A 27758-nucleotide genomic window follows, 5' to 3' on the forward strand; every position below is an offset into this window, starting at 1 on the left:
GCGGAGCCTGGCAGAATTTATGAGACGTTCCAATGAAGCAGCGCCCGAGAGTGCTTCTGGGCAATAGCACAAAAGTACAAGGGCAGGGCAGTCTATAATTTGACTCCTTTGTGTCTTTTTGTCATTATATGCTGTGCTTCCGCTGAAGTCTGCCACAAGCTGTTTTTCCTTTGCATATCACAATTCTCCTGTTTTATGATGCGGAAGTTAGGTTTTGTAGCAAGAAAGCTAAACACTCCTTCAAATTTTACAGACAAAAACGAGTGAGATAGTTGCTATGTTTTCTTAGCACCTGGTAAAAGGACTGTGGTCTCTATTCTCTGAATTCTTTTTCTTTTTGGAATTTTATTTTCATCAAAATATTTTGTTTATGTATTATTATTGTTGTTGTTATTTGCAAGGGTCCTGAGGAATGGAACACAGGATGCCAAGCTTGCAAGCCAGAACTTTTTACCACTGAGCCACCACTCCAGACCTTCTCTGAATTTTCTAATCACAGTTGCATTTTCTTGCTCATCACAGTTACTGAGATACCATCCGAAGTATCCAGCAACAAAGGCAAAAAAAAAAAAAAAAAAAAGAAAAAGCAGGGCTAAAGAAAGACCAAGAATGCAGATGAATTGAGTAAAACATGTCTTCAGACCCCCAGCACCCTCCTCCTTTCTAGAGCCTGTACCCTTATAGCACTGCCACATTTAGTAATGGATGACAGGGCCTAGATTTTATCTCATGGCCCTACTAAGGTGGCGTGTGTGTGTGTGTGTTGTGTGTGTGTGGTTTTTTCAAGGTAGGGTCTCCCTCTAGCTCAGGCTGACCTGGAATTCACTATGTAGTCTCAAGTTGGCCTCGAACTCACAAAGATCCTGCTACCTCTACCTCCCAAGTGCTGGGATTAAAGGCATGTACCACCACGCCCAGCTTTTTTTCTGCAATGCCACCAACCTTTGTTTAGGGTCTCCCATATGCCAGGCGCTATGCAGGGCTGAATCTTGATGGTCGTGGACATGTCAAATGCTCATGTCCTCCTTGTTCTGAGTCCCCAGAGTCCTTGCACTCTTCACAGTTACGGCAGTTTCTGTCCTGGCCAAGTTACCATGCATGAGCTGCTTGTACACGTGACATGCTCATATACATGCTTGTACATATGACACGCTTGTACAGAGAAGACCTTGTCCCAAGCCTGGGCCTCCACTCTGGCAAGTGTCTGTTCCACGGTCACTTGGCTCTCCCCTCCTCCAGCACCATGCAGGACAAGCTTTCATCAAAAGCAGACTCTGGGGCTGGGGAGATGGCTTAGCAGTTAAGGCGCTTGCCTGCAAAGCCAAAGGATCCTGGTTCGATTCCCCAGGACCCACATAAACCAGAGACACAAGGTGGTGCATGTGTCTGGAGTTCATTTGCAGTGGCTGGAAGCCCTGGTGGGCCCATTCTCTCTTTCTCTGTAATAAATATATTAAAAATAAAATATTAAAAAAATAAATAAATAAAAAGCAGACTCTGGTGGGGCCACCAGCTCCCTGCTCTCTCCCCAGCATGCAGGCCTGTGCTTCCAGGAGAGGAAGAGGCTGGAGGCAAGAAGTCCAGGAGGCTCACAACCAGCCTATGGTGCACAGGTCCTGTTTCTTCACCCAAACTTGGGGCCCAGCTTATTCCGCAGCCTGAGATTGAGGCTGGCTGGCCGATGACAATTCAAGTTGAGAGATACGCAGACGTGGATTCCAGAGGTCAGGGTTTTGGGCAAGAAGGGCCCATAGGTTTCAGGGTACTGGCCATCTTCTGTCTCTCAGTCCTCTGTCATGTTGCCTTCCACTTCATAATAATATTCTCTAACCATCATTTAACACTGGCCTCCATGAGACCCGGCCCTGGCCTCTAATGGGCAAGCTAAACCAGCACATTGTCTTTTAGAGCTCGAACTGAACATCTTTGAATCAAGTAACAGGAAAACTTGGAATCAAAGAAGACTTTGAGGGTTCAGCCATGGTCGTGGGTAGCCATCACATACACCACTGTTCAGCAGAATTGTCTTCCAGGCTACACATACATTCACACAGACGCATATGCACGCACACACCTCACACAGGTTCTCTGAGACACACTATGGACTCTTCTACAAGTAGCCTGAGAGGGCCCAGGAAGTAGCCCAGGAATGGAGCCTAGTAATTCCTACACGCAAAAGCCAACACCAGAGGCCTGCTGAAGAGCCCGGCAGGGTGACCACTGATCTCCTGGGCCCAAATCACCATCGTCTCTGGCTGAATGGGTTCCTGCCTGTCCCTGTTGTCGATAGGACCATTTCTGCAGTGAGGGTCTTTCTCAGCTGCAGTGACCCAGCTTCTTCTTCCTTGGTTGTGATCATGTAGGAGTACTCACTGACCAGGGGCTCAGCCAGCTCAGGACCCATGGGCCATTGCACACTAAGCCTCTGTTTCCACCCGCAACACATTCATGCCGCCATCCTCACTCTTTCTCACTGCTCTGGGCAAGGATGGCCTTGTTTTATTGGCTGCAGCTCTGGCTCTATTGGTTTTGTTTTGTTCTTTTGAGATAGGGTCTCTAGCCCAGGCTGACCTGGAATTCAATATGTATTGTCAGGGTGGCCTCAAACTCATGGTGATCCTCCTACCTTAGTTTCCCAAGTGCTGGGATTAAAGGCGTGCACCACCATGCCCGGCTTCCTATTAAGGTTTTTAACAGCTTTATCTTGCCCCTTAGCCATCAAAGCCAAATTGTGTGTGTGGGGGGGGGCTGATTATTTAAGTCTGGTCCCAGATAATCCAAAGGGTATGAAAAATAAGCAGATTCCTGAGTTGATACCCAAGGCTCCCAGAATGAGAAATTGCAGGCACAAGAGTAACAAAGTGCATTCAGTTTTAAAAATATTTTTTTTATTTATTTGAGAGTAAGTGAGAGAAAGAGAGAATGGAGCTGGACAGATGGCTTAGCAGTTAAGGCACTTGCCTGCAAAGCCTAAGGACCCAGGTTCGATTCCCTAGTGGCCATTCTCTGCCCTCCTCTACCTCTCTCTCTCAAATAAATAAATATTCAGAAAAAAAGACAAAGAATGGGCACACCAGGGCCTCTAGCCACTGCAAGCAAATTCCAGATGCATGTGCCACTTTGTGCATCTTGCTTTACTTGGATACTGGGGAATTGAACCTGGGTCCTTAGGCTTTGCAGATAAACATCTTAAGTGCTAAGCCATCTCTTCAGTCCCAGGAAATACATTATAAAAAATTATCAGGCTAGAGAGATAGCTTAGCTGTCAAGGCACTTGCCTATAAAGCTCAAGAACTGAGATTTGCCGAGTGTGGTAGCACACACCTTTAATCCCAGCACTCGGGAGGCAGAGGATCACCATGAGTTCAAGGCCACCTTGAAACTACATAGTGAATTCCAGGTAAGGTCAGCCTTGGCTAGAGTGAGACCCTACCTTGAAAAAAAAGAACAACCAAGGTTCAATTCCCCAGTATTAACATAATGCTAGATGCACAAGAGGGCACAGGCATCTGTAGTTCATTTGTGGTGGCTAGAGGCCCAGTACCATCCATTCTTTCTATCTGCCTCTCTCGCTCTCACTCTCTCTCAAATAAATAAATAGATAAAATACTTTTTTAAAAATTGGCCAGGCGTGGTCATGCACACCTTTAATCCTAGCACTCGGGAGGCAGAGGTAGGAGGATCGCCGTGAGGCCATCCTGAGACTACACAGTGAGTTCCAGGTCAGTCTAGGCTAGTGTGAAACCCTACCTTGAAAAACAACAACAACAAAAAAATCTAGGGCTGGGTCAGTGGTGCAATGGGTAAAGTGTTTGCTGTTCACGAGAGAGGACTTGAGTTTGGGTTTCCCAGAATGCACTTAAAGCTGGACAAAGTAGCACACTTCTGTAATCTCAGCACTCCTAGAGGGAGAAGGGAGGCAGAGAGAAGAGAATTCAGGGAGCTTGTGGGCTAGTTGCAGTCAGTTTTGGGTTGCTGGTACAAAGTGCCAGACCAAAAGCAGCCTGTGGGGAAAAACAAAAAGGTTCATTTTGGCTTACGACTCAAGGGAGAACAATGGCATGAGGAGAGGCTGGGCATCGCCTCCTGGCAGGCACGAGCGGCTGGAGAGGGTGCCCAACACTGGCAAGGAGAAGTTGGCTGCAACACCCATGAGCCCGCCCCCAGCAACACACCTCCACCAAGGCTCCAACTCCCAAACTGCCATCGGCTGAGAATCAAGCACGCAGAGCACAGGTTTACAAGGGGCGTCTGAGTTAAACCACTACGTTTTGTGCCTGGCCTCCATAAACTAATGACGATCCATGATGTAAAATGCAATGCATTCAGTTCACTTTAAAAGTCCCCATACTTTTCTTTTTTAATTAAAACCAATGCTGTCTAGCTGGGCATGGTGGCACATGCCTTTAATGCCAGCACTTGGGAGGCAGAGGTAGGAGGATTGCCATGAGTTCAGGACCACCCTGAGACTACATAGTGAATTCCAGGTCAGCCTGGTCTAGCATGAGATCCTACCTTGAAAAAAAAATTGCTGTCTAAACACCCCTATGGTCCAAGGTCTCTTAATTGGGCCATAATATGAAAATAATAATAATAATAATAATGGTGCAGAATAAACATTCACACTACAAAAAGACACCATTGAGTACATCAAAGAAAGGTTGAACAAATTCAGGATTTAAAACAAACAGGGCAAATATCAAATTCTGTAACTCCAAGTCTGACAACTTTAAGCAGTGACAAGTCTGTACAATTCCAATTCCATCCCTCCAGCTGGGCTGCTCAGAAACGTGGAGAAAAACTCCATACGAGCTGGCAGCTCCCCTTGGCCATTCAGTAGTTCTGGCATCGCCATTGGGTCTCCACCACAATCTACGGTTCACCCTCATGGCTTCATTGGGTCTCCACGCAGGGACTTCCAACAGCCTTACTTCACATTATCCATGGCCATTTCCAAAACCAAAACTGTGCTGCAAATCCAATGACTCTCTTTCCTGCATTTGTTGTACTCCATAGTACCAGATGGGCTACCAACTTTTTAAACCAGGTGTGTGTGTGTGGGGGGGGAGTATAAAGCAGACTTTGAAGACCAGGACACTCCTTTAGCATTTAGGCCCCTGGTTTCAAAAGAACCTGCATTGTTTCTGCTTTCCGGATGCAGAACAGCTGACCCAACCTGAAAGGCTGTAATCTCTCAAACTATTGCCACTGAACAAGGAGCAGTTTCTGCCCAAAAATTTTCTTTCTGCGCCATACCTTTCTGCTTACACCAGTCCATGTCGACAAGTAGGACTACAGAAGTTCTCAGAGCCAGGCAGGCGTCCGCAGCAAGCCTCTCATGCTAACTGCTCCCAGCCCAGTCCCTATCAAGCTCGTTCTCACACTCATAAACCAAACTTCACTGTCCGTAGTTCTTACCGCATTCACGGTTCTTGACTCTGACCAGAATCCAACAAGCCATACTTACAGCACCGCAAGGCATCTCTTATGCCAAGGTTTCATATCCTTCCATATTCCTTCACAAATCAGTTCCAAAAGCCACACAGTCGGGTTTTTGGCAGTAACGACCCCACTTCTCAATAGCAATTTTACTGTTGCAGTCAGCTTCAAATTGCTGGCACAAAGCACCCAAACAAAAGCTTGCGGGAGGAAAGTTATTTCTGTTCTTACGTCCTGGAGCTAGGAACTAACCAGAATTCCCCCTCATCTGCCTCATTGTCCCTATCGTTAATGGCCATCTCACTGAAGGTAGGAGAGAGGGGGTCGCGTTGGGTTTAGTAAGACTGCGTGATCCAAGATGCAATGTTACCTCCCAAAGACTGCCCTTCCCGTCTTGCAGTGCAGCCAGGGTTAGAAAAGGGATGGAAAAAAACTGCAAGCCTGGAAAGTTTGCCTTCCTGTAACCTGAGGTCGAGGGAAGACTTAGGAAAGGATTTTGTTTGCAGGAGTGGTCACTCCCGAGGTCAGGCCGGGAGGGGAGAGGAGGAGTCGGGCAGAGTCCCGCCCCTTCTGTAAAGTCGGGTCCCCCCGGCTGCGGTTCGCAGATCGCGGGGTTGAGCGCGGAGCGTCCTCATGGTGTCGGTGACCAGGGCGGCGTTCGGCGAGCTGCCCTCGGGGCTGGGCACGGTGGAGCGGTTCCGGCTGCGCTCCGAGCAGCTGCGCGTGGACCTCCTCTCCTGGGGCTGCGCCGTCGCCGCGCTGGAAGCCCCGGACCGGCGGGGCAGCGCCGCGGACGTGGTGCTGGGCTTCGCGGGGCTGGAAGGTGGGTGCCGGCCTCTCGCACCCCGGGCCCCGCCAATGGGTCTGCTGGCTGCCACGTACTTGGGAAAGCAAACTAAACGTGGCCTCTAATCCGGCCCTCGGGAGGCACGGGTCGGAGGATCGCCGTGAGCTCGAGGCCACCCTGAGTGACGTCCAGGTCAGCCTGGGCCAGAGCGAGACCCGACCTCGAAAAGCAAACTAACACAGCAAATGCAAATAGCTGTGGGGCTAGGGCGTCGCGGAGCCACCCCGACTTGTCCGCGACCTTTGCCCGGCCGGCAGGAGGGGTGTGGCTCCTAAGGAAATGCCAGCCGGGCGTCTGCTGCTCCCTTCCGCCGCAGAAACGGGCCTCAGGGTTGTGGACATGCCCACCGCGTACCTGCGCAGGGGGAGCTTGCCCTAGCCAGTCGGGGAGGCCGTGCTCCTAGCCGTGCAATGAATTGTCAGGAAGAGAGAGAAAGAGACAGAGACACGAGACACAGCGAGAGAGAGAGAGAGAGAAAGAGAGAGAGAGAGAGAGAGAGAGAGAGAGAGAGAGAGAGAGAGAGAGAGAGAGAGAGAGAGAATATGGGCGCGCCAGGGTCTCCAGCTGCTGCAAATGAACTCCAGATGCATGTGCCACTTTGTGCATCCTGCTTTACGGGGGTACTGGAGAATCGAAAACCGGGTTGTAAGAGTTTGCAGGCAAGTGTCTTAAACCTTTTTTTTTTTCTTTTTCGAGGTAGGGTTTCACTCTAGCCCAGGCTGACCTGGAATTCGCTCTGTAGTCTCAGGGTGGCCTTATATGCCAGCAGGACCTACTAGGCAATTAGGATCATGCATTTAAAACTCTGTTCATTCAGTGCACTCATTCAACAAGACAGACAAGGGCCACCTTCACCTTGAACTTCAGCTGGAAAAGACAATTATTTGTTTTCTGAGGTTTTTCTAGCTCGGGCTGGAATTCACTATGGAGTCTCAGGGTGGCCTCGAACTCAGGGTGATCTTTCTAAAGCTGTGTGCCACCACACCTGGCTGGAAAATACAAATTTTTATTTATTTTATTTACTTGAGAGAGAGAAAGAAGCCGGGGGAGAAAGAGAGAGAGAATGAATGAGTGCACTAGGGCCTTCAGCAGCTGCAAACAAACTCCAGACTCATGTGCCACCAGCTTAAGTAAGTCCTGGGGAATGGAACCTGGGTTCTTTGGTTTTTCAGGCAAGTGCCTTAACCGCCAAACCATCTCTCCAACCAGAAAAGACATCTTTTAACCCGATATAATTGCATAGTTAAGTAACTACAACAGCAGTTTAATTCTCCAGCAAGGGCAAAATGGACATCTTGCTGTGTCGTGGTCCTATAGCATAAATAGACAAAAGAGGCTTGAAATAAACTCCGCCAAGAAGAGAGTTGGCACCCTCCACTCAGTGATGGGGTGCAAAAAGGTTTGAAGTTTTCCTTTTATGTGTCTGTCTGACTGTTTGGTTCTTCAGATGTTTAACTTGGCTCAGTTTTTGAAGGTCCACAGGAAAACCTGGAGAGTTTTGGTTCCTCTTTAGGAAAAACAATGTTCTTTGTGTCCTTAACAAGACTTATTGTAAGACTATATCGCTCATAGATGGGGCTCCTGTTCCAAACTCTGTCTTTTTTTTTTTTTTTTTTTTTTGAGGTGGGGTCTCACTCTAGCCCAGGCTGACCTGGAATTCACTATGGAGTCTCAGGATGGCCTTGAACTCATGGCAGTCCTACTGCTGCCTCCCAAGTGCTGGAATTAAAGGTGTGCACCACCACGCCTGGCATACTCTGTTTATTTTTTTCTCTTCAAAAAAAAATTTTTTTTTTTTTTTGAGGTAGGGTCTCACTCTATCCCTGGCTGACCTGGAATTCACTATGGAGGCTCAGGGTGGCCTTGAACTCACTTCAATCCTCCTATCTCTGCCTCCCAAGTGCTGGGATTAAAGGCGTGCACCACCATGCCTGGCTCAAAAAAATTTTTATTATTAACAATTTCCATGATTATAAAAAATATCCCATGGTAATACCCTCCCTCCCCCAACTTTCCCCTTTGAAGCTCCAGTCTCCATCATATCTCCTCCCCCTCTCAATCAGTCTCTCTTATTTTGATGTTATGATCTTTTCCCCTTATTATGATGGTCTTGTGTAGGTAGTGTCAGGCACTGTGAGGTCATGGATATCCAGGCCATTTTGTGTCTGGAGGAGCACGTTGTAAGGAGTCCTACCCTACCTTTGGCACTTACATTCTTTCCGCCATCTCTTCTGCAATGAACCCTGAGCCATGCATGGAAGGTGTGATAGAGATATTGCAGTGTTGAGCACTCCTCTGTCACTTCTTCTCAGCACCATGATGCCTTCTGAGTCATCCCAAGGTCAGGGATGTATTCCCTCCCATGGAGCGGGCCTCCAATCCAAATTAGAGGGCATTTGGTTTCCCCCATGACAGATGTGCCACTATTGCACCCGTTGGCTCATTTGACCTGATTGGCCAAAATTAAGGTTTGCAATGTCCACTGTTGAGTATCTTCACTGGTGATTTCTCTTTCTCCCATTGAATTGCATGCAGAATGGCTTCTTCCAGCTTTCTGTCAGCTGGTCTACATGGAGGAGGTTATCAGCTCAGAAATCAGCAGGATTTCTCAGTGGCCTTGCAGCCCAAGTATGTGGAGTCTTCATGAATAGGGTCTTACCATCTATTCCTGATGGGAAACCAAGGGCCTCGGCAATGGCCTATAATGGTTTGGGGGCATCAGGACCTCCCTGGCCAACAACTCACTGTAAATTATCCCATCCCTGGCTCTGAAAAATTTCTAGCAATAATCTACAGCTCCTGAGAGTTCCATAGCCCAAAAAAGTAGGTTTCCATATGATTTATTTATATCCTCTTAGATTTTGATTAGCCCTCCCTCCACCTTTCCTTTACTCAATCTCTTCCCTGACTTCACTGTGGGTCTTTTCACCCGCATTAATTTATTCTTCTACTTACATACATACAATACCATCCTTTTAAGTACCCCCCTCCCTTCTTTCTCTTCCCTTTATATCTCTTTTCTAGCTTATTGGCCTTTGCTACTGAGTTTTCTTCCTACTCACACAGAAGTCCAATCATCTGTAGTTAGGATCCACATATGAGAGAGAACATACGATGCTTGGTGCTCTGGGCCTGGGTTACCTCACTTAGAATAATCCTTTCCAGATCCATCCATTTTCCTGCAAATATCATAACTTCATTTTTCTTTACCACTGCATACTGTTTTTTTTTAATATTTTAAATTTATTTTTATTTTAGACAGAGATAGAGAGAGAATGGACGTGCCAGGGCCTCTAGCCACTGCAAATGAACTCCAGACGCATGCGTCACCTTGTGCATTGGGCTTCTGTGGGACCTGGAGAATCAAACCTGGGCTCTTGGGCTTTGCAGGCAAGCTCCTTAACCTTTAAGCCATCTCTTCAGCCTCCTCACTCTGTCTTAATGTCTTATCCCCACCCTCCTCCCTCCAGCCTCCACAGCTTGTACTAGAGAAGAAACTTCTTAGCAGAATTGTAAATGAGGAGGCTTAGCAGACAGGAAGGTGTGACGCAGACTCTAGATCGAGGAGAGTTCTTTAGAGCCATTCCTCTCTGAGCTGACAGTTAGCTTTTTCCTGGCTGAGATGAAAGAAGATTATAGTGGAGTCAAGGGAGTACAGGAGAGATGGCCTAGAATTGCAGAACCAATGAGAAAGCTGGAGATAAGCTGTGGGTACCTGCATGCATCACCTGATTCCTTCTCACCATTAAGAAAGATACACATGGGGCTGGAGAGATGGCTTAGTGGTTAAACGCTTACCTATGAAGCCTAAGAACCCCGGTTCGAGGCTCGATTCCCCAGGACTCACGTAAACCAGATGCACAAGGTGGTGCATGCATCTGGAGTTCATTTGCAGTGGCTAGAGGCCCCGGCGCACCCATTCACTCTCTATCTGCCTCTTTTTCTCTCTGTTGCTCTCAAATAAATAAATAAAAATAAACAACAACAACAAAAAAGATACACATGAGCTGGAGAGATGGGTTAGGGGCTAAGGCACTTGCCTGAAGCCTAAGGACACTTCAGGTCCCACGTAAGGCAGATACACAATGTGATGCAGGAGCACAAGGTTGCACATGTGCACAAGATGATGTACATGTCCAGAGTTCCATACAGTGGCTGGAAGCCCTGGCATGCCAATTCTCTCTGTCTGATAAATAATAATAATGATAATAAAGAAAAATGCACACACAGAGGCACACACACACACTTCACTCCTCACCAACTTTAGTTCAGAAGAGTCACATTAATGTAAAATAAAACCACAAGGTGTCAGACTGTTAGTGTGATCCACGTGATGAAGCAGTGTGGCTGGATGTGGTGGCGCACGCCTTTAATCCCCGTACTCAGGAGGCAGAGGTAGGAGGACTGCCGTGAGTTCAAGGCCACCCTGGGCTAGAGAGAGACCCTGCATCAATTTCTCCCCTCCCCCCCAAAAAAAATCTCTCTGGTGCCAACATCTCGTGTGTGTGTGTGTGTGTGTGTGTGTGTGTGTAGTATGTGTGCAGCAGTGGCTGTGTATACACAGGCATGTGCTGATACGCATTCCCCTGAAGCAGCTAGGGAAAAAACATCAGGTGTCCCCTCCATTGCTCACCACATGTTTCTTCCTTGCAGTTGAATCTCTTACTGGTCCAGAGCTTCTGCTGTTTCTGAGCCCTAGTCTCTGTCCGCACAGGCCTAGGGTTGAGGATGAGCGTGGCGGCACCTCGCCCCTCGTGTGGAGAGACTCCTGGGCCGAGACTCTCCCAGGCTCACGTGCTTGTACAGTCACTGTCTTGAGAGTTAGTTAGCAGTTTTCTCACGCCTGTGCATCCCAGCTTCATGAAGTGCCAGCTTGAATGAAAGCATTTCAGATATCCTTCGTGCTGGGTCAAGATGGACGTTTTTATTTCCACCTAGTGGGCACGCGCGACCTTGTGCTTGCTTCACCTTTGTGCATCTGGCTAACGTGGCTTCTCAGGCAAGAACCTTAATCACTAAGCTGTCTCTCCAGCCCGACAATTGAATTATTTTAAAAGGAAAGAAGACTGTTCTGAAAACAGAAGTTGAAGGGAAAACACTTTTATGACATTAAGTAACACTCTCTAATATGTCTAGCTATCTTTGAAGTTGTTGCAAATGGACTCTAGCTAGCTCTGTGTGTGTGTGTGTGTGTGTGTGTGTGTGTGTGTGTGTGTGTGTGTGTATACATGTGTGAGCCCACCTTGCTTGAGACAGGGCCTTCGTTGTTCATGTTATTTGTTGCTGTGTTTGCCAGGCTGGCTGGGTGACCAGCTTTGGGTGGATGTTCCTATCTCTGCCTCCTATTAATCAATCAATGCACTGGGAATATAGATACTCACTACAGTGCCTGGCTTGATGTGGGTTCTGCGAGTCAGAACTCAGGCACTCATGCTTGCTGACAAGAGCCTTATCCATTGAGCCCATTTCTCCAGCCCCCCTCCCTCCCTTTGTAAAGCCTGATCCTTCAGGTTTTCCCAGACTGTCTTAGGATTGAAAGAGAGAACTTCACATATATCACTGCAGGAAACATAGTATCTCAATCAGAAAAATATGAAAGCTTTCTCTGTTGAGCTTTGGGTCAATTCTAGTGTGTTAAAATACTTATGAAGAAACTATTCTGTAATCCCAGCACTTGGGAAGTGGAGACAGGAGGATTGGAAGTACAAGTTCATCTACTACATAGTGTATCGGATGCTAGCATGGGCTACATGAGATCCTGTCTCAAAAAGTGAAAAAGAAAAAGAAAAAGGAAACAAGTAATAGTTGTTGGTTGTCCCTTAGAGATGATGCTAGAGCGCTGGAGAGACGGCTTAGCAGTTTAGGCTCTTGCCTGTGAAGCCTGAGGGTGCAGGTTTGACCCCCCCCCAGTCCCACATAACCAGTCGCACAAAGATGAGGTAAGCATGCAGAGTTACACATGGCCACTAGGTGGATCAAACATCTGGAGTTTCATTGCAGTGGCTGGACAGACACTGACACACTACTTCTCTCTCATTAAAAAAAAAAAAAATAGGGCTGGAGATATGGCTTAGTGGTTAAGCACTTGCCTGTGAAGCCTAAGGACCCCAGTTCGAGGCTCAATTCCCCAGGACCCACGTTAGCCAGATGTACAAGGGGGCGCATGCGTCTGGAGTTTGTTTGAAGTGGCTGGAGGCCCTGGTGCACCCATTCTCTGTCTCTCTGCCTCTTTCTCAAAATAATAAAAATTTAAAAATTTTTAAAAATTACACACACACACATAGAATCCTAGAGAACTGAGGTGCAGAGTGCAGGTAGGAGAATATATATACATATACATACATACATACATGCATACGTATGTATTACTTATTTTGAGTCAGAGTCTCACTACATAGCTTAAGCTGGCCTTGAACTCAGGATTCTTCTGCCTCAGAATCTAACTGCTGGAAATATAGGTGTGAGCCACCATACTTGGTACACTGTACACTATTTTAAACTTTTGTTTTGTTTTGTTTTTTCGAGGTAGGGTCTCACTGTAGTCTAGACTGACCTGGAATTCACTATGTAGTCTCACAGTGGCCTTGAACTCAAGGCAATCCTCTTACCTCTGCCTCCCAAGTGCTGGAATTAAAGACATGTGCCACCATGCCTAGCGATATTCTGTATATTCTTTTTAAACATTATGTAAGTATACGTAAACATACTGAGGTAAGTAACTTGAAGTGATAAGACTTGAATAGAAACAGGGATTATCTTGCCCAAAAATGTTTTGAGCTGGGAGGAAAGGCTTAGCGTTAGTAATTCTGTGAGACTTTGTTCGTTTTGTAACTGCCCGTTTCCCAGGTTTATATAAACTGCCTGGATAGCAGCCACAAGTGGAGGTCAGCATGGTTCAGTTTCTCCCTGGGAAATGAGATCTTTCTTCTGTAGAATTCTAAAGAGGAAAATTATACCATCTTTTAGTTACAGCCTGGAAAAAAAAAAAAAAGCAGCAGTGTCTCCTCTGGGGTTTTCTCACATTTCTTATCTTTAAAGGTGTTTTTCATCCATGTGACTCACCTACCTTATGACTTCTTTCAAAGCCTGTAATGAGAATATTTACTTACAAGCCACAGGTATAAACAACCTGTCCACACATACAATAGATGAGATCCGTTCCCTTTCATTCCCCCTAGTTACTACCAACATCTACCCACTCCTTCTGTGAGAGCCACTAAAGAGAGAATTTAAAATACGCTTTATACTTTTAAGGCTAGTGTGTCCCTCGGTCGACCAGCAAGTGTGAAACCCTAGGTGGATCCCTGTCAGCGCAGTGGTGCTTTAGAAATCCTGGGGCTCCAGAGCAGGGATGTAGCTATTTGTAAGAGTGTTTGCCCAGCATACGTAACTACAGGGCCAGGTGGCATATTTCTGTAATTTCAGCACCATGTAGGTAAAACCAGATGATCAGGAGTTCAGGGTTGTTTGGTTATATACTGAGTACAAGGCCAGTCTTGGTTACATGAGACCTTGTCTCAAAACAGAACAGAACAAAACATCAACCTGGGTTCTGAACAGGCGTAAGAGATAAAGGAATCAGGTCAGAGGTTGTAGATTGATAGTACAAATGCCCAAGAGCACCCTTGTCGGACCATTCCTGATTTATATCTGTGTCTCGTCCATTAAAGCTGTGTGACCTTGGCCACGTTGTTAAACCTCCCTCTCCAGACCTGTTTCTCCCCTGAAACAGGACTGTGGTGTTTAAACGCACTACACTGTGATATGTGTCTGAGTGCGACCACATGGGTGATGTCTTCTACTAGGCAGGGCAAACTGACCTGGAATGCACAATGGAGTCTCAGGGTGGCCTCCAACCCTTTTTTTTTTTTCAAGGTCGGGTCTCACTCTAGCCCAGGCTGACCTGGGATTCACTAGGTAGTCTCAGGGTGGCCTTGAATTCACGGTGGTCCTCCTACATCTGCCTCCCAAGTGCTGGGATTAAAGGCCTGCACCACCACACCCAGCCCAAAATATTTTTTAAAATGAGGGAGGGAGGGAAAGGAAGGCAGTTAGTTTTGTGTGTGTGTGTGTGTGTGTGTGTGTGCGCGCGCGCGCGCGCCTGCTTTCATGGGAATTTTGATACGCATAATTTGTACCTCCTTGGAGTAGTTTCCCTTAGAAGAAAGTGTCTGTGGGGTGCTGTGGGGTGACATTTGAGCCTCCATTTCAGCTGGAAGTTTTGTACGTTTTTGTTTAGAAAACATTTAATGTGTGATTTCTAACAAAATTTCAAGGGCTACAGTTTTTTTGTTGTTGTTGTTTATTTTATTTATTTATTTGAGAGCTACAGAGAGAGAAAGAGGCAGAGAGAGAGAGAGAGAGAGAGAATGGGCATGCCAGGGCCTCCAGCCACTGCAAACGAACTCCAGATGCGTGTGCCCCTTTGTGCATCTGGCTAACATGGGTCCTGGGGAATTGAGCCTCGAACCAGGGTCCTTAGGCTTCACAGGCAAGCACTTAACCGCCATCTCTCCAGCCCTACAGGTTTTTTTGTTTTGTTTTGTTTTGTTTGTTTTTCAAGGTAGGGTCTCACTCTGGTCCAGGCTGACCTGGAATTAACTCTGTAGTCTCAGGGTGGCCTTGAACTCACAGCGATCCTCCTACCTCTGCCTCTGGAGTGCTGGGATTAAAGGCTTGCGCCACCACGCCTGGCCAGTTATTTTTTTAACTTTTTCATGGATATATTCAGTTTGAGATTGTTTAAAAATGCTGTCAACTCCTTACTTTACAGGTTACCTTCAAAAGCAGCCCTACTTTGGAGCAGTGGTTGGGAGGGTGGCCAACCGAATTGCCAAAGGGACATTCACCTTGGACGGGAAGGAGTATCGTCTGGCCATTAACAGAGAGCCCAACAGCTTGCATGGAGGCCTCAGAGGGTTTGATAAGGTGAGTTAGGCATGTGACAAAAGTCCCTCCTGGGCACACTTGGCATCCAAAGTACTCTCAAGCAACCTTTTGTCTGCCAGGCACAAAACTAGGCTCTGGAACACATACATGAGAGGGTGATCCAGGGGAGAGACTTGGGTGTCTTAGGATCAAGGAACCAGGTGGCAGGAATGTGGATGGATGATGTTTTCTATTTGCTGAACACACACCTGCAGGTATTTCCTTTAGTCCGTTGTTGTTGTTTTGTTTTGCTTTGTTTTTCAAGGCAGAGTCTCGTTGTAGCCCAGGCTGACCTGGAATTCACTCCATAGTCTCAGGCTGGCCTTGAACTCACAGCAGTCCTCCTACCTCAGCCTCCCAAGTGCTGGGATTAAAGGTGTATGCTACCACACACCCCACTGTAATCATTTTCTTTTTCTTTTTTTTAAATTGACCTGGAGAGATGGCTCAGAAGTTTAAGTGCTTGCCTGAAAAACCTAAGGACTTGAGTTTAACTCCCCGATACCCACATAAAGCCAGATGCACAAGGTGGTGCATGTGTCTGCAGATAATTTGCAGTGGCTAGTGGCCCTGGCACAACCATTCTCTCTCTCTATCTGCTTCTTTCTCTCTCTCTCTCTATCTATCTGCTTCTCTCTCTCAAATAAATAAATAATTTTTTAATTAAAAATAATTTAAGCCAGTGTGGTGGCGCACACCTTTAATCTTAGCACTTGGGAGGCAGAGGTATGAGGATCGCCGTGAGTTCGAGGCCATCCTGATACTACATAGTGAATTCCAGGTCAGCCTGGACCAGAGTGAGACCCTATCTCAAAACAAAAACAAAAAAATTTATTTGCGTGTGTGTGTGTATGCGCACACCCACACACCAGGGCCTCTTGCCACTGCAAAGGAATGCTAGATGCTTGCACCACTTTTTTTTTTTTTTTTTTTTTTTCAAGGCAGGGTCTTGCTCTAGCTCAGGCTGACCTGGAATTCTCTATGTGGTCTCAGGGCAGCCTCAAACTCACAGTGATCCTCCTACCTCTGCCTCCCGAGTGCTGGGATTAAAGGTTGTGCACCACCACACCTGGCTTGCTAGCACCGCTTTTTGCACCCAGTCTGTGTGAGGTGTCTTGGAAATTGAGCCCAGGCCTGCAGGCTTACAAGCAAGTGCCTCTAACCACTGAGCAATCTCACCAGACCCAGTTAGTTCTTACTAAAATCCCATATTATCACCAAGTGAGGCTCCAGAAGATTCCATTTCTAGACAGGGCATTCAAGCCTGCCTGGCCCCAAGCCCTTACTCCTACACAAGGCCTGGTGTCCTCTAAGGCCACGATGAGTGCCCCAACCCAATGCGCCCCTCGTACGTGCAGTGTGTTGGGCACCACACCCAGGCCTGTGTCTGCTTCTCCCTCACAGACACCTCAGCTTCACCCTACTTCCTCGTTTTTCCCATCCAAGTACTAACCAGGCCTGACCCTGCTTAGCTTCAGGTCAGGCACATTCAGAGTGGTATGGCTATAGCTCCTACTTCTTCTTTCCCAGGCTGGGGAGATGGTTTAGTGGTTAAGGCACTTGCGTGCGAAGCCTAAGGACCCAGCTTTGATTCCCTAGTACCCATGTTAGCCAGATGCACAAGGCAACACATGTAGCTGGAGTTTGTTTGCAGTAGCTAGAGGTCCTGTTGTGCCCATTCTCCTCTGTCTCTTTCTGGCAAATAAATAAATGAAAGAAAAAATACTTAAAAAAAAAAAAAAAGTCCCATTACTTAACTGAATCTCTGGAAAACATGCTCAGGAAAGCAAATGGGTCAAACAGCTTCTCTGATATTGGAATGTCTGCCTCCTTCTTCCTAGCCCCAGAGATTCTCCAGCTAAGCTCATTTCACACTACCAGGGAGAAACATTTGTTTGTTTTTTGTTTTCACAGTAGGATCTCACTAGCCCAGGCTGACCTGGAATTCACTATGGAGTCTCAGGGTGGCCTTGAACTCACAGCAATCCTCCTACCTCTGCCTCCCAAGTGCTGGGATTAAAGGTGTGTACCACCACACCTGACATGAAAGAAAACCTTAGAGATAACTTCCCTTTATTTGCCAGGCTAGAGTCAGAACTAGGCACATGTGTGGCCATTAAAGGACTGGATTTCTCACTGCCTCTGGTCACCCCTCTTCTGTTAAAGAAAGTTGGTTTCTCTCTGTTTTCACCTCTCCCATGGGCTTTCTGTCTGAGCGCCCTGTTGTTCCCTCTCTTCTCTGAGGACTTCTCACACCAGGAATGGCAGTGTGGAAGGGAGTATGGCTCTGCAGGGCAGAGTTTCTGGGCCATGCCAGGTCCTGGCAAATCCCCACCCAAGGGAGCTGGGCCCTGGCTGGGACAGAGATCCTCTGAGGATCCATCTTGTCTCTTCTTCTTCTTCCTCTTCTTCCTCTCTCCCCACTCCTCCTCCTTCTTCTTCTAGGTAGGGTCTCACTCTGACCAGACTGACCTGGAATTCACTCTGTAGTCTAAGGGTGGCCTCGAACTCTCAGTGATCCTCCTACCTCTGCCTCCCAAGTGCTGGGATTAAAGGCATGTGCCACCATGCCTGGCTCTTTTTTTTTTTAATATAGTTTATTGATTGATTGATTTGGGAGGGAGAAAGAGGCAGAGAGAGTGAGAGAGAGCACATAGGTGCACCAGGGCCTCCAGCCACTGTAAACGCACTCCAGATGCATAATGGAACCACGGTCCTTTGGCTTTGCAGGCAGAAGCTTTAACTGCGAAGCCATCTCTCCAGCCCTGTTCATGCTTCTTCTGCCCCCCGTGCTATTTTCTGGGGTGCTTCACACGTATCCCTTTGCGAAGACACACACACAAATTACTAGATACGCTGTTTCAGTACCTGCGTGTCACTGCACCTGAACACACAGGCTGGGTCACTGTAGAGCTGAGTTAGCTCACCACTCTGGAGATGGCCAGTCCAGAGTGTGATGCTCAGTGGGGGTTGCAGTCCAGTTCGCATTGCTGTTAGAAATCACCCAACCAAGAGCAGCTTCTGGGAAAAAGAGATTTATTTTGGCTTACAGGCTCAAGAGGAAGCTCCATGATGGCAGGGGAAAACAATGGCATGAGCAGAGGGTGGACATCACCCCCTGGCCAAAGAAGGTGGACCACAGCAACAGGAGAGTGTGCCAAACATTGGCATGGGAAAACTGGCTATAAAGCCCATAAGCCCGCCCCCAACAATACACTCCCTCCAGGAGGCATTAATTCCCAAATATCCATCAGCTGGGAACCTAGCATTCAGGACACCTAAGTTTATGGGGGACACCTGAATCAAACCACCACAGTGGGGGTTTTGTTTCCAATGCGAGCTGCTTTCACTATGATATGACATGAAAGCCTTGCTTACACCCTAACATGGAGGAGGAGGAGATGATAGCAAGTGTGCCAGCTCAGGTTTTCTTTTCCTCTTGTTACAAGGCCCTGGTGTGCCCATTCTCTCTCTCTCTCTCCCCCTCTCTGTGTCTCTCATAAATAAATAAAAATAAAATCTTTAAAAAAAAGATAATGGGGGCTGGAGAGATGGCTTAGCTGTTAAGGCACTTGCCTGAGAAGCCTAAGGACCCAGATTCAATTCTCCAGACCCCATGTAAGCCAGATTGCACAAGGTGCTGCATGCATCTGGAGTTCGTTTGCAATGGCTGGAGGCCCTGGTGCACCCATTCTCTCTCTCTCTCTGCCTCTCTATCTCTATCTCTATCTCTTTCTCCCTCCCTCTCTCTGTATCTAATAAATAAATACAAGAAAATAAATTAAATTACAAAAGAAAATGGGGCTGGAGAGATGGCTTAGCAGTTAAGATGTTTATCTGTACAACCTAAGGACTGGAGTTTGATCAACAGGACCCACATAAGCCAGAAGCACAAGTTGGCACAGGTATCTGGAGTTTGTTTGCAGTGGTTGGAGGTCCTGCACACCCATTCTATCTGCCTCTTCCTCTCTACCCCCTCTGTCTCAAATAAATAAATAATATTTTTTAAAAGGGGCTGGAGATATGGCTTAGCTGCTAAGGCATTTGCAAAGCCAAAGGATCCCAGTTCAATTTTCCAGGACCCACGTAAGCCAGATGCACAAGGGGGGCGCATGCATCTGGAGTTTGTTTGCAGTGGCTGGAGGCCCTGGCAGGCCCATTCTCTCTCTCTGCCTCTTTCTTTAGCAATTAATTAATTAATTAAAAATATATATTAAAAAAGAGAAAGAAAATGGATGGGCTGGAGATATGGCTCAGTGGTTAAAGACATTTTTCCAGCCAAGTCTGACAGACTGAGTTCAATTCCCCAGTACCCACATAAATCCAGATACATAAAATGGTGCATACATCTGGAGTTTGTTGCAGTGGCAAGAGGCCCTGGTGCACCCGTTTCATTCTGTAGATATCTCCTCTCTCTCTGTTTGCTTACAAACAAAAACTTATTATTCTTATTTTGGTTTTTCAAGGTAGGATATTACTCTAGCTCAGGATGACCTGGAATTCCACTATGTAGTCTCAGGGTGGCCTCAAACTCACAGTGATCCTCCTCTGCCTCCTGAGTGCTAGGATTAAAGGCGTGCACCACCATGCCTTGCTATAAAATTAAAAAATAAAAATAGGGACTGGAGTGGTAGCTGAGCAGTTAAGGCACTTGCCAGTGAAGCCTAAGGACCCAGGTTTGATTCTCCAGTACCTACAAAAGCCAGATGCACAAGGTGGCGCATGCATCTAGAGTTCATTTGCAGTGGGCTGGAGGCCTTGATGTGCCCATTCCCTCTCTCTCTCTGCCCACCCCTATAAGTAAGTAGATAAATAAAATAAAATAAATATTTTTTAAAGTATTTTAAAAATAAAATAAATAAATAAAATGAAGACTTGAATAAAACTTTTACTGAAACTAAGATGTGGAATAGCACAGGCAGCCACATCAGAATTTGAATGCAGCTTTGGTGTTAATTGAATGTTTGAAAAATGATTTAAAAAATAAATCTCTGGTCTGGAGGGATGGCTTAGTAGTTCAGGTACTTGCCTGCAAAGCCAAAGGACCCAGGTTCGATTCCCCAGGACCCATGTCAGCCAGATGCACAAAGTGGTGCATGTGTCTGGAGTTCATTTGCAGCGGTTGAAGGCCTTGATGTGCCCATTCTCTCTCTCTCTCTCTCTCTCTCTCTCTCTCAAATGAATAAAATTATTTTTTTAATCCCAATTTTAAACAACAGAGTACAAGAGGGGTCTACTCTGCTCCTCTGTGAGACAGGAGGCAAAGGTTGGAAACTTGACCCCACTGGCTCAAATTAGGTGGAGCTATAGGAAATGATCAGTGTTCAATTGTTTTGACCTATAAGGTGGTTATTTCACCTAGTTGAGCCAAAACCTTTTTTTTTTTTTAATTTTATTTATTTATTTGAGAGCGACAGACACAGAGAGAAAGACAGATAGAGGGAGAGAGAGAGAATGGGCGCGCCAGGGCTTCCATCCTCTGCAAACGAACTCCAGACGCGTGCACCCCCTTGTGCATCTGGCTAACGTGGGACCTGGGGAACCGAGCCTCGAACCGGGGTCCTTAGGCTTCACAGGCAAGCGCTTAACCGCTAAGCCATCTCTCCAGCCCCAAAACCTTTACTTAAGGTGATTTAATTAAAATACCAGGTCCACAGTTTGGGAAAACACAACACACTGGAGTTCTAGCATCTCCTGAGACCCCTTTAGCTGTCTCTGAGCTCCGTAAGGGAACTAAGACATTCCGGCCAACTCAGGCTGGCAGATTTGTAGGATAAATGAGCTGGCGTAGACCTGAGCAAACCCAGTGTCCCTCACTGGCTTGTGGTGAACCACCTTTCCTTTCTGAACCTCAGTTTTCTGAATATTTGATGAGGATAATGGCACCTCCTCTACATCTGCTTTGAGAAGGAGAGACAGTCCCTGTGAAGCTTTTGGTCGGGTGTGTTCGCTCAATGAATGTTGGATTTCTCTTTGCGAGAAGTGAGACCTTTGAGTTGAGAGGAGCTATTGTTAACTCAGGATTCCTGCTCCTTATTCCCATTGGAAAACTTCTCTTCATATTTGTCTTGCCATTCTTAGAACCCTGTTTGCTAGAATTAGAAGGAACTTCTAAGATACTTTTTTTCAGTACCTCTATATTAGGGAAAGGTTGATGTTCAAAGCCTTAAATGAGTGAGGGATAAACCTGGCTCAAAAACCAGGACTCCCTGGGGATGGAGAGATGGCTTAGTGGTTAAGGCACTTACTTGCAAAGCCTAAGGACCCATGTTCTATTCCCCAGATCCCACGTAAGCCAGACACACAAAGGTGAGACAAGTACAAAGTTGCACATGCCCACTAGGTGGTAGAAGTGTCTGGAATTCAATTACAGTGGCTGAAACCCTGATGTGCCAATTCTGTCTCTCTCTCTGTCTCATAAAATAAAATAAAAAACATAATAATAATAATAAACAGGAGTCCTGTGGGTTGGAACACTTCCTAATGGAACAAGTGTCTCTGTTTTAAACTCTGCTCAGGGACCATAAGAAGTTTCAAGTATTGTTTTTGTTTTGTTTTGTTGTTTGTTTTTTGGCTGACCTGGAGTTCACCATGTAGCCTCAGGATGGCCTCGAACTCACAGCAATCCTCCCACCTGTTTCCCGAGTACTGGGATTAAAGGCGTGCACCATCAGACCCAGCCAAGTATTTTTTAAAAAAAAAAAAAAATTTTACTTATTTATTATTTATTTGAGACAGAGAGAGGTAGAGAGAGAATGGGTCCACCAGGGCCTCTAGCCACTGCTAATGAACTCCAGATGCATATGCTACCTTGTGCATCTGACTTTACATAGGTAGTAGAAAATTGAACCTGGGTCCTTTGGCAGGTAATGCCTTAATCGCTGAACCATTTCTCCAAGCCTCAAGTATTGTTTTAATATTTTATTTTTATCTGTTTATTTGAGAGAGAGAAAGAGAATGGGCATGCCAGGGCCTTCAGCCACTGCAAACAAACTCCAGTTGCATATGCCATCTTGTACATCTGACTTTACATGGGAACTGGAGAACTGAACCTAGGTCCTTTGGCTTTGCTGGCAAGCACCTTAACTGCTGAGCCATCTCTCCAGCCCCTTCAAGAATTTCTAATAACTATTTGTACAGGGGCTAAGAGTGGAGTTCAGCAGTACTGCACTTGCTTAGCCTGTGGGAAGCCCTGGGTTCCATCCCAGCACCAAAATAATAACAACAATAAATAAACGTTAATGGATAATACCCAGGAGAGGGCCTAATTTAGTAAGGTTATTTTAAAATGTTATAAGTAAGGCTGGGTGTGGTGGTGCATGCCTTTAATTCCAGTCCTTAGGGTGCAGAGGTAGGAAGATTGCCATGAGTTCAAGCTCACCCTGAGACTACATAGTGAATTCCAGATCAGCCTGGGCCAGAGAGACCCTACCTCAAGAAAACAAAACAATAATAATAATATAAGTAGATTTTTTGATATGACATTTGTCAGGATGAAGCTCCAAGATTAAAATACATATCAAAGCAAAAATAAAGTAAGGGAAAATATTATAGATAAATACATATGAAGTTAGGAGAAAATGATGTAGAAAGTGGGACTAGGTCAAGAAATTTGTTTTCTTCAAAAGCCATCATTCTGTGTAAAACAATGTTAGATGAGTTAAGATCCAGATTATTACTCAAAAGCTTTAGTGAGAACTGGAGAGATGGCTTACAGGTTAAGGCTCTTGCTTACAAAGCCTAAGGACCCATGTTTGACTCTCTAGTATCCTCGTAAGCCATATGCACAAGGAGGCCCTGGTGTGCCAATTCTCTCTCTCTTTCTCTTGTTCCCGTTGGAAAACAAATTGGAGCTGGATGGATGGCTGAGTGGTTAAGGCATTTGCCTGCAAAGCCAAAGGACCAAGGTTTGATTCCCCAGGACCCACATTAGCCAGATGCACAAGGGGGCGCATATGTTTGGAGTCCATTTGCAGTGGCTAGAGACCCTGGTGCACCCATTCTCTCTCTCTCCCTCTTTCTCCCTGTCAAATAAATAAATAAAAATAAAAGTATTTTAAAAAATAAATGCTTTAATGAGGCCTTAAATATTGAAAGGAGACATTTAGCTTGGGATTGGTATGACTAAACAGCTTTGCACACTTTTTCCTAGGTCCTCTGGACCCCTCAGGTGCTGCCCAATGGCGTCCAGTTCTCCCGTGTCAGTCCGGATGGTGAGGAAGGCTACCCCGGAGAGTTAAAAGTCTGGGTGACATACACCCTGGATGGTGGGGAGCTTGTGATCAACTATAGAGCCCAGGCCAGTCAGGCCACACCAGTTAATTTGACCAACCATTCTTACTTCAACCTGGCAGGCCAGGTAAGTAAACTTGCTTCTTCTCGCCTGCTGTAACCAAAAAGTTCACAGAGTGACTCAGTGATGTGGCTGGAGAAACATAATCGTTTTGGAGATGGGCACAAGCCTGTCGTGATATAAGGGGCCAGCAGAGTGTCTGGCTCACAGGACATACTCAGTAAAGGGTAGCTCAAAGGAGTACCTCATACTGCCAAGAGAAATAGCTATTTCCCATGTGAATCAGAGAAGTGGTTATTTAGAACTCCCTCTCACTTAATTGCACAAGTGCTTCCACCACTTAAGGCGCCTTCAACCCTTCAGCATTTGGAAATGAGCACATTTTCCCCAGCCCCTTTGGAGGTGGTGCTGGTACATGTCACCTCTGTGTAACCCTCCAGGGCTTCTGATGGCCTGTCATGCCCTGGACAGTACAGTGGAAAGGCACTGAACTTGAATTTAGAAGACCTGGCCCATCTCCAAAACGGTTATGTTTCTCCAGCCACATCACTGCACCAGGGTCTTCAGCTGCTGCAAATGAATTCTAGATGTGTGCGCCCCCTTGTGGTTCCTGTGCCACCTTGCATCACTGTGCATCTGGCTTACGTGGGACCTGGAGATTCAAACATGAGTTATTAGGCTTCATGGGCAAGCGCCTTAACCACTAAGCCATCTCTCTAGCCCTGTGGGACAATTTATAAAGCAAATATGTAGAATAAGACTAAGCAGCAACACCATGTGTTGTGGTTCATGCTTATGTAAACCACAGCACTCAGGAGCCTGAGACAGGTAGAGCTCCATGAGTTCAAGGGTACTCTGGGCTACAGAAACCTTACCTCAAAAGACTAATCAACAAATCTTTCCTTCTCCTTTCCTTTCCCTTCCTAGGGTTCACCAAACATATATGACCATGAAGTCACTATTCAAGCTGATGAATTTTTGCCTGTGGATGAAACCTTGATTCCAACAGGTTAGTGGAATGTTTTTAAATTTTTTTCATTTATTTGAAAGAGAGAGAGAGAGAAAGGAAGGAAGATAGACAGACAGATAGATAGATAGAAGACAATGGGCACACCAGGGCCTCCAGCCACTGCAAATGAAATCGAGACACATACACCACCTTATGCATCTGGTTTACATGGGTCTGGGGTAATCAAACCTGGGTCCTTTGGCTTTGCAGGCAAGTTCCTTAACTGGTAAGCCATCTCTCCAGCCCTTTTTTGTATGTTTTTTTTTCTCAATTTTTATTAACATTTTCTATGATTATAAAAAAATTCCTATGGTAATACCCTTCCTCCCCCACCCCACTTTCCCCTTTGAAATTCCATTCTTCATCATATCCCCTCCCCATCTCAATCAGTCTCTCTTTTATTTTGATGTCATGATCTTTTCCTCCTCTTATGATGGTCTTGTGTAGGTAGTGTCAGGCACTGTGAGGTCATGGATATCCAGGCCATTTCGTGTCTGGGGGGAGCACATTGTAAGGAGTCCTGCCCTTCCTTTGGCTCTTACATTCTTTCTGCCACCTCTTCCACATTAGACCCTGAGCCTTGGAGGTGTGATCAAGACATTACTCAGTACTCCAGTCACTTCTTTCCAGCACTGTGATACCTTCTGAGTCGTCCTAAGGTCACTGCCATCTGAAAAGAGAAGATTCTCTACCCAAAGTGAGAGTAGCATTAATATAAGGGTATAAATATTAAGAGAAGTGCTTACTGGGCAGTTTGATAAGCATTTTTTCAGACATCAGCAGATGTTTCACCTCTAGGGCTCATGACTACCCCTGTTTTAAGTTTTCAGTATCAAGGATGTATTCCCTCCCATGGAGCAGGCCTCCAGTCCAATTGGAGGGCAGTTGGTTTCCACCCTGACAGACATGCCACTATTGCACTGTTGGCTCATTTGGGCTGGCTGGCCAATTATAAGGCTTGCAGTGACCACTGCCAACTAACTTTACTGGTGGTATCTCTTTCTCCCATTGAACTACATGTAGAATGGATTCTTCAAGCTTTCTGTCAGCAGGTCTACATGGAGGAGGTTATCAGCTCAGTTCCAGCAGGATTTTTCAGTGGCCTTGCAGCCCAAGTATGTGGAGTCTTCAGCAATAGGGTCTTACCAACTATTCCTGGTGGGAAACCAAGAGCCTCAGCAATGGCCTATAATGTTTTGGGGGCATCAGGGACCTCCCTGGCCAACAATTCACTGGAGGTATCCCATCCCTGGCACTGAAAATTTTCTAACAACGATCTATGGCTCCTGAGTGTTCCATTGTCCAAAACCAGAGGATTCCATATGAGTTATTTGCATCCTCTTAGATTTTGTTGCTGTTGTTGTTGTTGTTTTTCGAGGTAGGGTCTCACTCTGGTCCAGGGTGACCTGGAATTAACTCTGTAGTTTCAGGTGGCCTTGAACTCATGCGATCCTCCTACCTCTGCCTCCCAAGTGCTGGGATTAAAGGTGTGTGCCACCACGCCCAGCATAACATCCTCTTAGATTTTGATTAGCCCTCCCTCCACCTTTCCTTTACTCAGTCTCTTCTTCTGACCTCATTTTGGGCCTTTTCACCCCCGTTAATCTATTCTTCTACTTATATATATACAATACCAACCTATTAAGTACTCTCCTCCCTTCCTTTCTCATCCCTTTATATCTCCTTTTTAACTTACTGGCCTCTGCTACTGAGTTTTTTCCTTCTCACACAGAAGCCCAATCATCTGTAGCTAGGATCCACATATGAGGGAAAACATACAGTGTTTGGCTTTCTGGGCTTGGGTTACCTCATTTAGTATAATCCTTTCCAGATCCATCCATTTTTCTTGCAAATTTCATAACTTCATTTTTCTTAACTGCTGAGAACTCCATCGTATAAATGTGCCATATCTTCATTATCCACTCATCAGTTGAGGGCCATCTATGCTGGTTTCTTTTCCCAGCTATTATGAATTGAGTGGCAATAAACATGGTTGAGCAGGTACTTCTAAGGAAATGGGATGAGTCCTTAGGATATATGCCTAGGAGTGCTATAGCTGGGTCATATGGTAGATCAGTTTTTAGCTGTCTTAGGAACCTCCACACTGATTTCCACAATGGCTGGACCAGATTGCATTCCCACCAACAGTGTAGAAGGGTTCCTCTTTTTCTGCATCCCCACCAGCATTTATGATAATTTGTTTTCATGATGTAGCCAATATGACAGGAGTGAGGTGGAATCTCAATGTAGTTTTAATCTGCATTTCCCTGTTGACTAGGGATGTAGAAAAAAATTTTAGGTGCTTATACGCCATCCATATTTCTTCTTTTGAGAACTCTCTATTTTTTAATTGGCTTGTTTGATTTCTTATTATTTAACTTTTTGAGTCCTTTGTATATCCTAGATATTAATCCTCTATCAGATATATAGCTGGCAAAGATTTTTTCCCATTCTGCAGATTACCTCTTTGCTTTATTTAGTGTCCTTTGCAGTATAAAATCTTTGTAATTTCATGAGGTCCCAGTGGTTAATCTGTGTTTAGTCCATTTAGACTTAATTCTTGTGCATGGAGAGAAGAATTGATTTTCATCCTTCTACAGATACATATCCAGTTTTCCCAGCACCATTTGCTGAAGAGGCTGTCTTTTCTCCAATGAGTATTTTTGGCATTTTTATCGAATATCAGGTGGATATAGCTACCTGGACTTATATCTGGGTCCTCTATTCTGTTCCATTGATCTACATATCTGCTTTTGTGCCAGTACCATACTGTTTTTGTTACTATGGCTCTGTAGTATAAGTTAAAATCAGGTATGGTGATACTACCCACCTTATTTTTGTTGCTCAGTATTATTTTAGATACTCGAGGTTTTTTGTGATTCCAAATGAATTTTTGGATTGTTTTTTCTATTTCCGTGAAGAATGCCTTTGGAATTTTGATGGGGATTGCATTAAATGTGTAGACTGCTTTTGGTAAGATTGCCATTTTCACAATATTGATTCTTCCAATCCAGGCACAAGGGATGTTTTTCCATTTCCTAGTGTCTTCTGTAATTTCTCGCTTGAGTGTTTTATAGTTTTCATTTTAGAGATCCTTTACTTCCTTGGTTAGGTTTATTCCAAGGTACTTTATTTTCTTTGATGAGAACAGTCGAGGAGGACACTCATTGTTAACCTCTGGCCTCCACATATTCACACACACATGCACATCATATATATACAAAAACATGCTATACAGGGCT

The 27758-nt window shown here is 45.7% G+C and overlaps 1 protein-coding gene across 1 annotated transcript in view; it reads left to right on the plus strand.

Annotated features, from left to right (window-relative positions):
• The first annotated feature begins 6037 nt into the window (after positions 1-6037).
• Galm (galactose mutarotase) overlaps positions 6038-27758 on the plus strand; it is a 41575-nt gene continuing 19854 nt past the window's right edge. The window contains exons 1-4 of the mRNA XM_004660058.2: positions 6038-6262; positions 15060-15214; positions 23367-23573; positions 24435-24516. Of these exons, the coding sequence (XP_004660115.2) occupies positions 6073-6262; positions 15060-15214; positions 23367-23573; positions 24435-24516 (634 nt within the window). The 5' untranslated portion in view covers positions 6038-6072. The remainder of the gene's footprint in view (positions 6263-15059; positions 15215-23366; positions 23574-24434; positions 24517-27758) is intronic.

The sequence above is a fragment of the Jaculus jaculus genome, chromosome 18 (genome assembly GCF_020740685.1).
Source record: "Jaculus jaculus isolate mJacJac1 chromosome 18, mJacJac1.mat.Y.cur, whole genome shotgun sequence".
NCBI lineage: Eukaryota > Metazoa > Chordata > Mammalia > Rodentia > Dipodidae > Jaculus > Jaculus jaculus.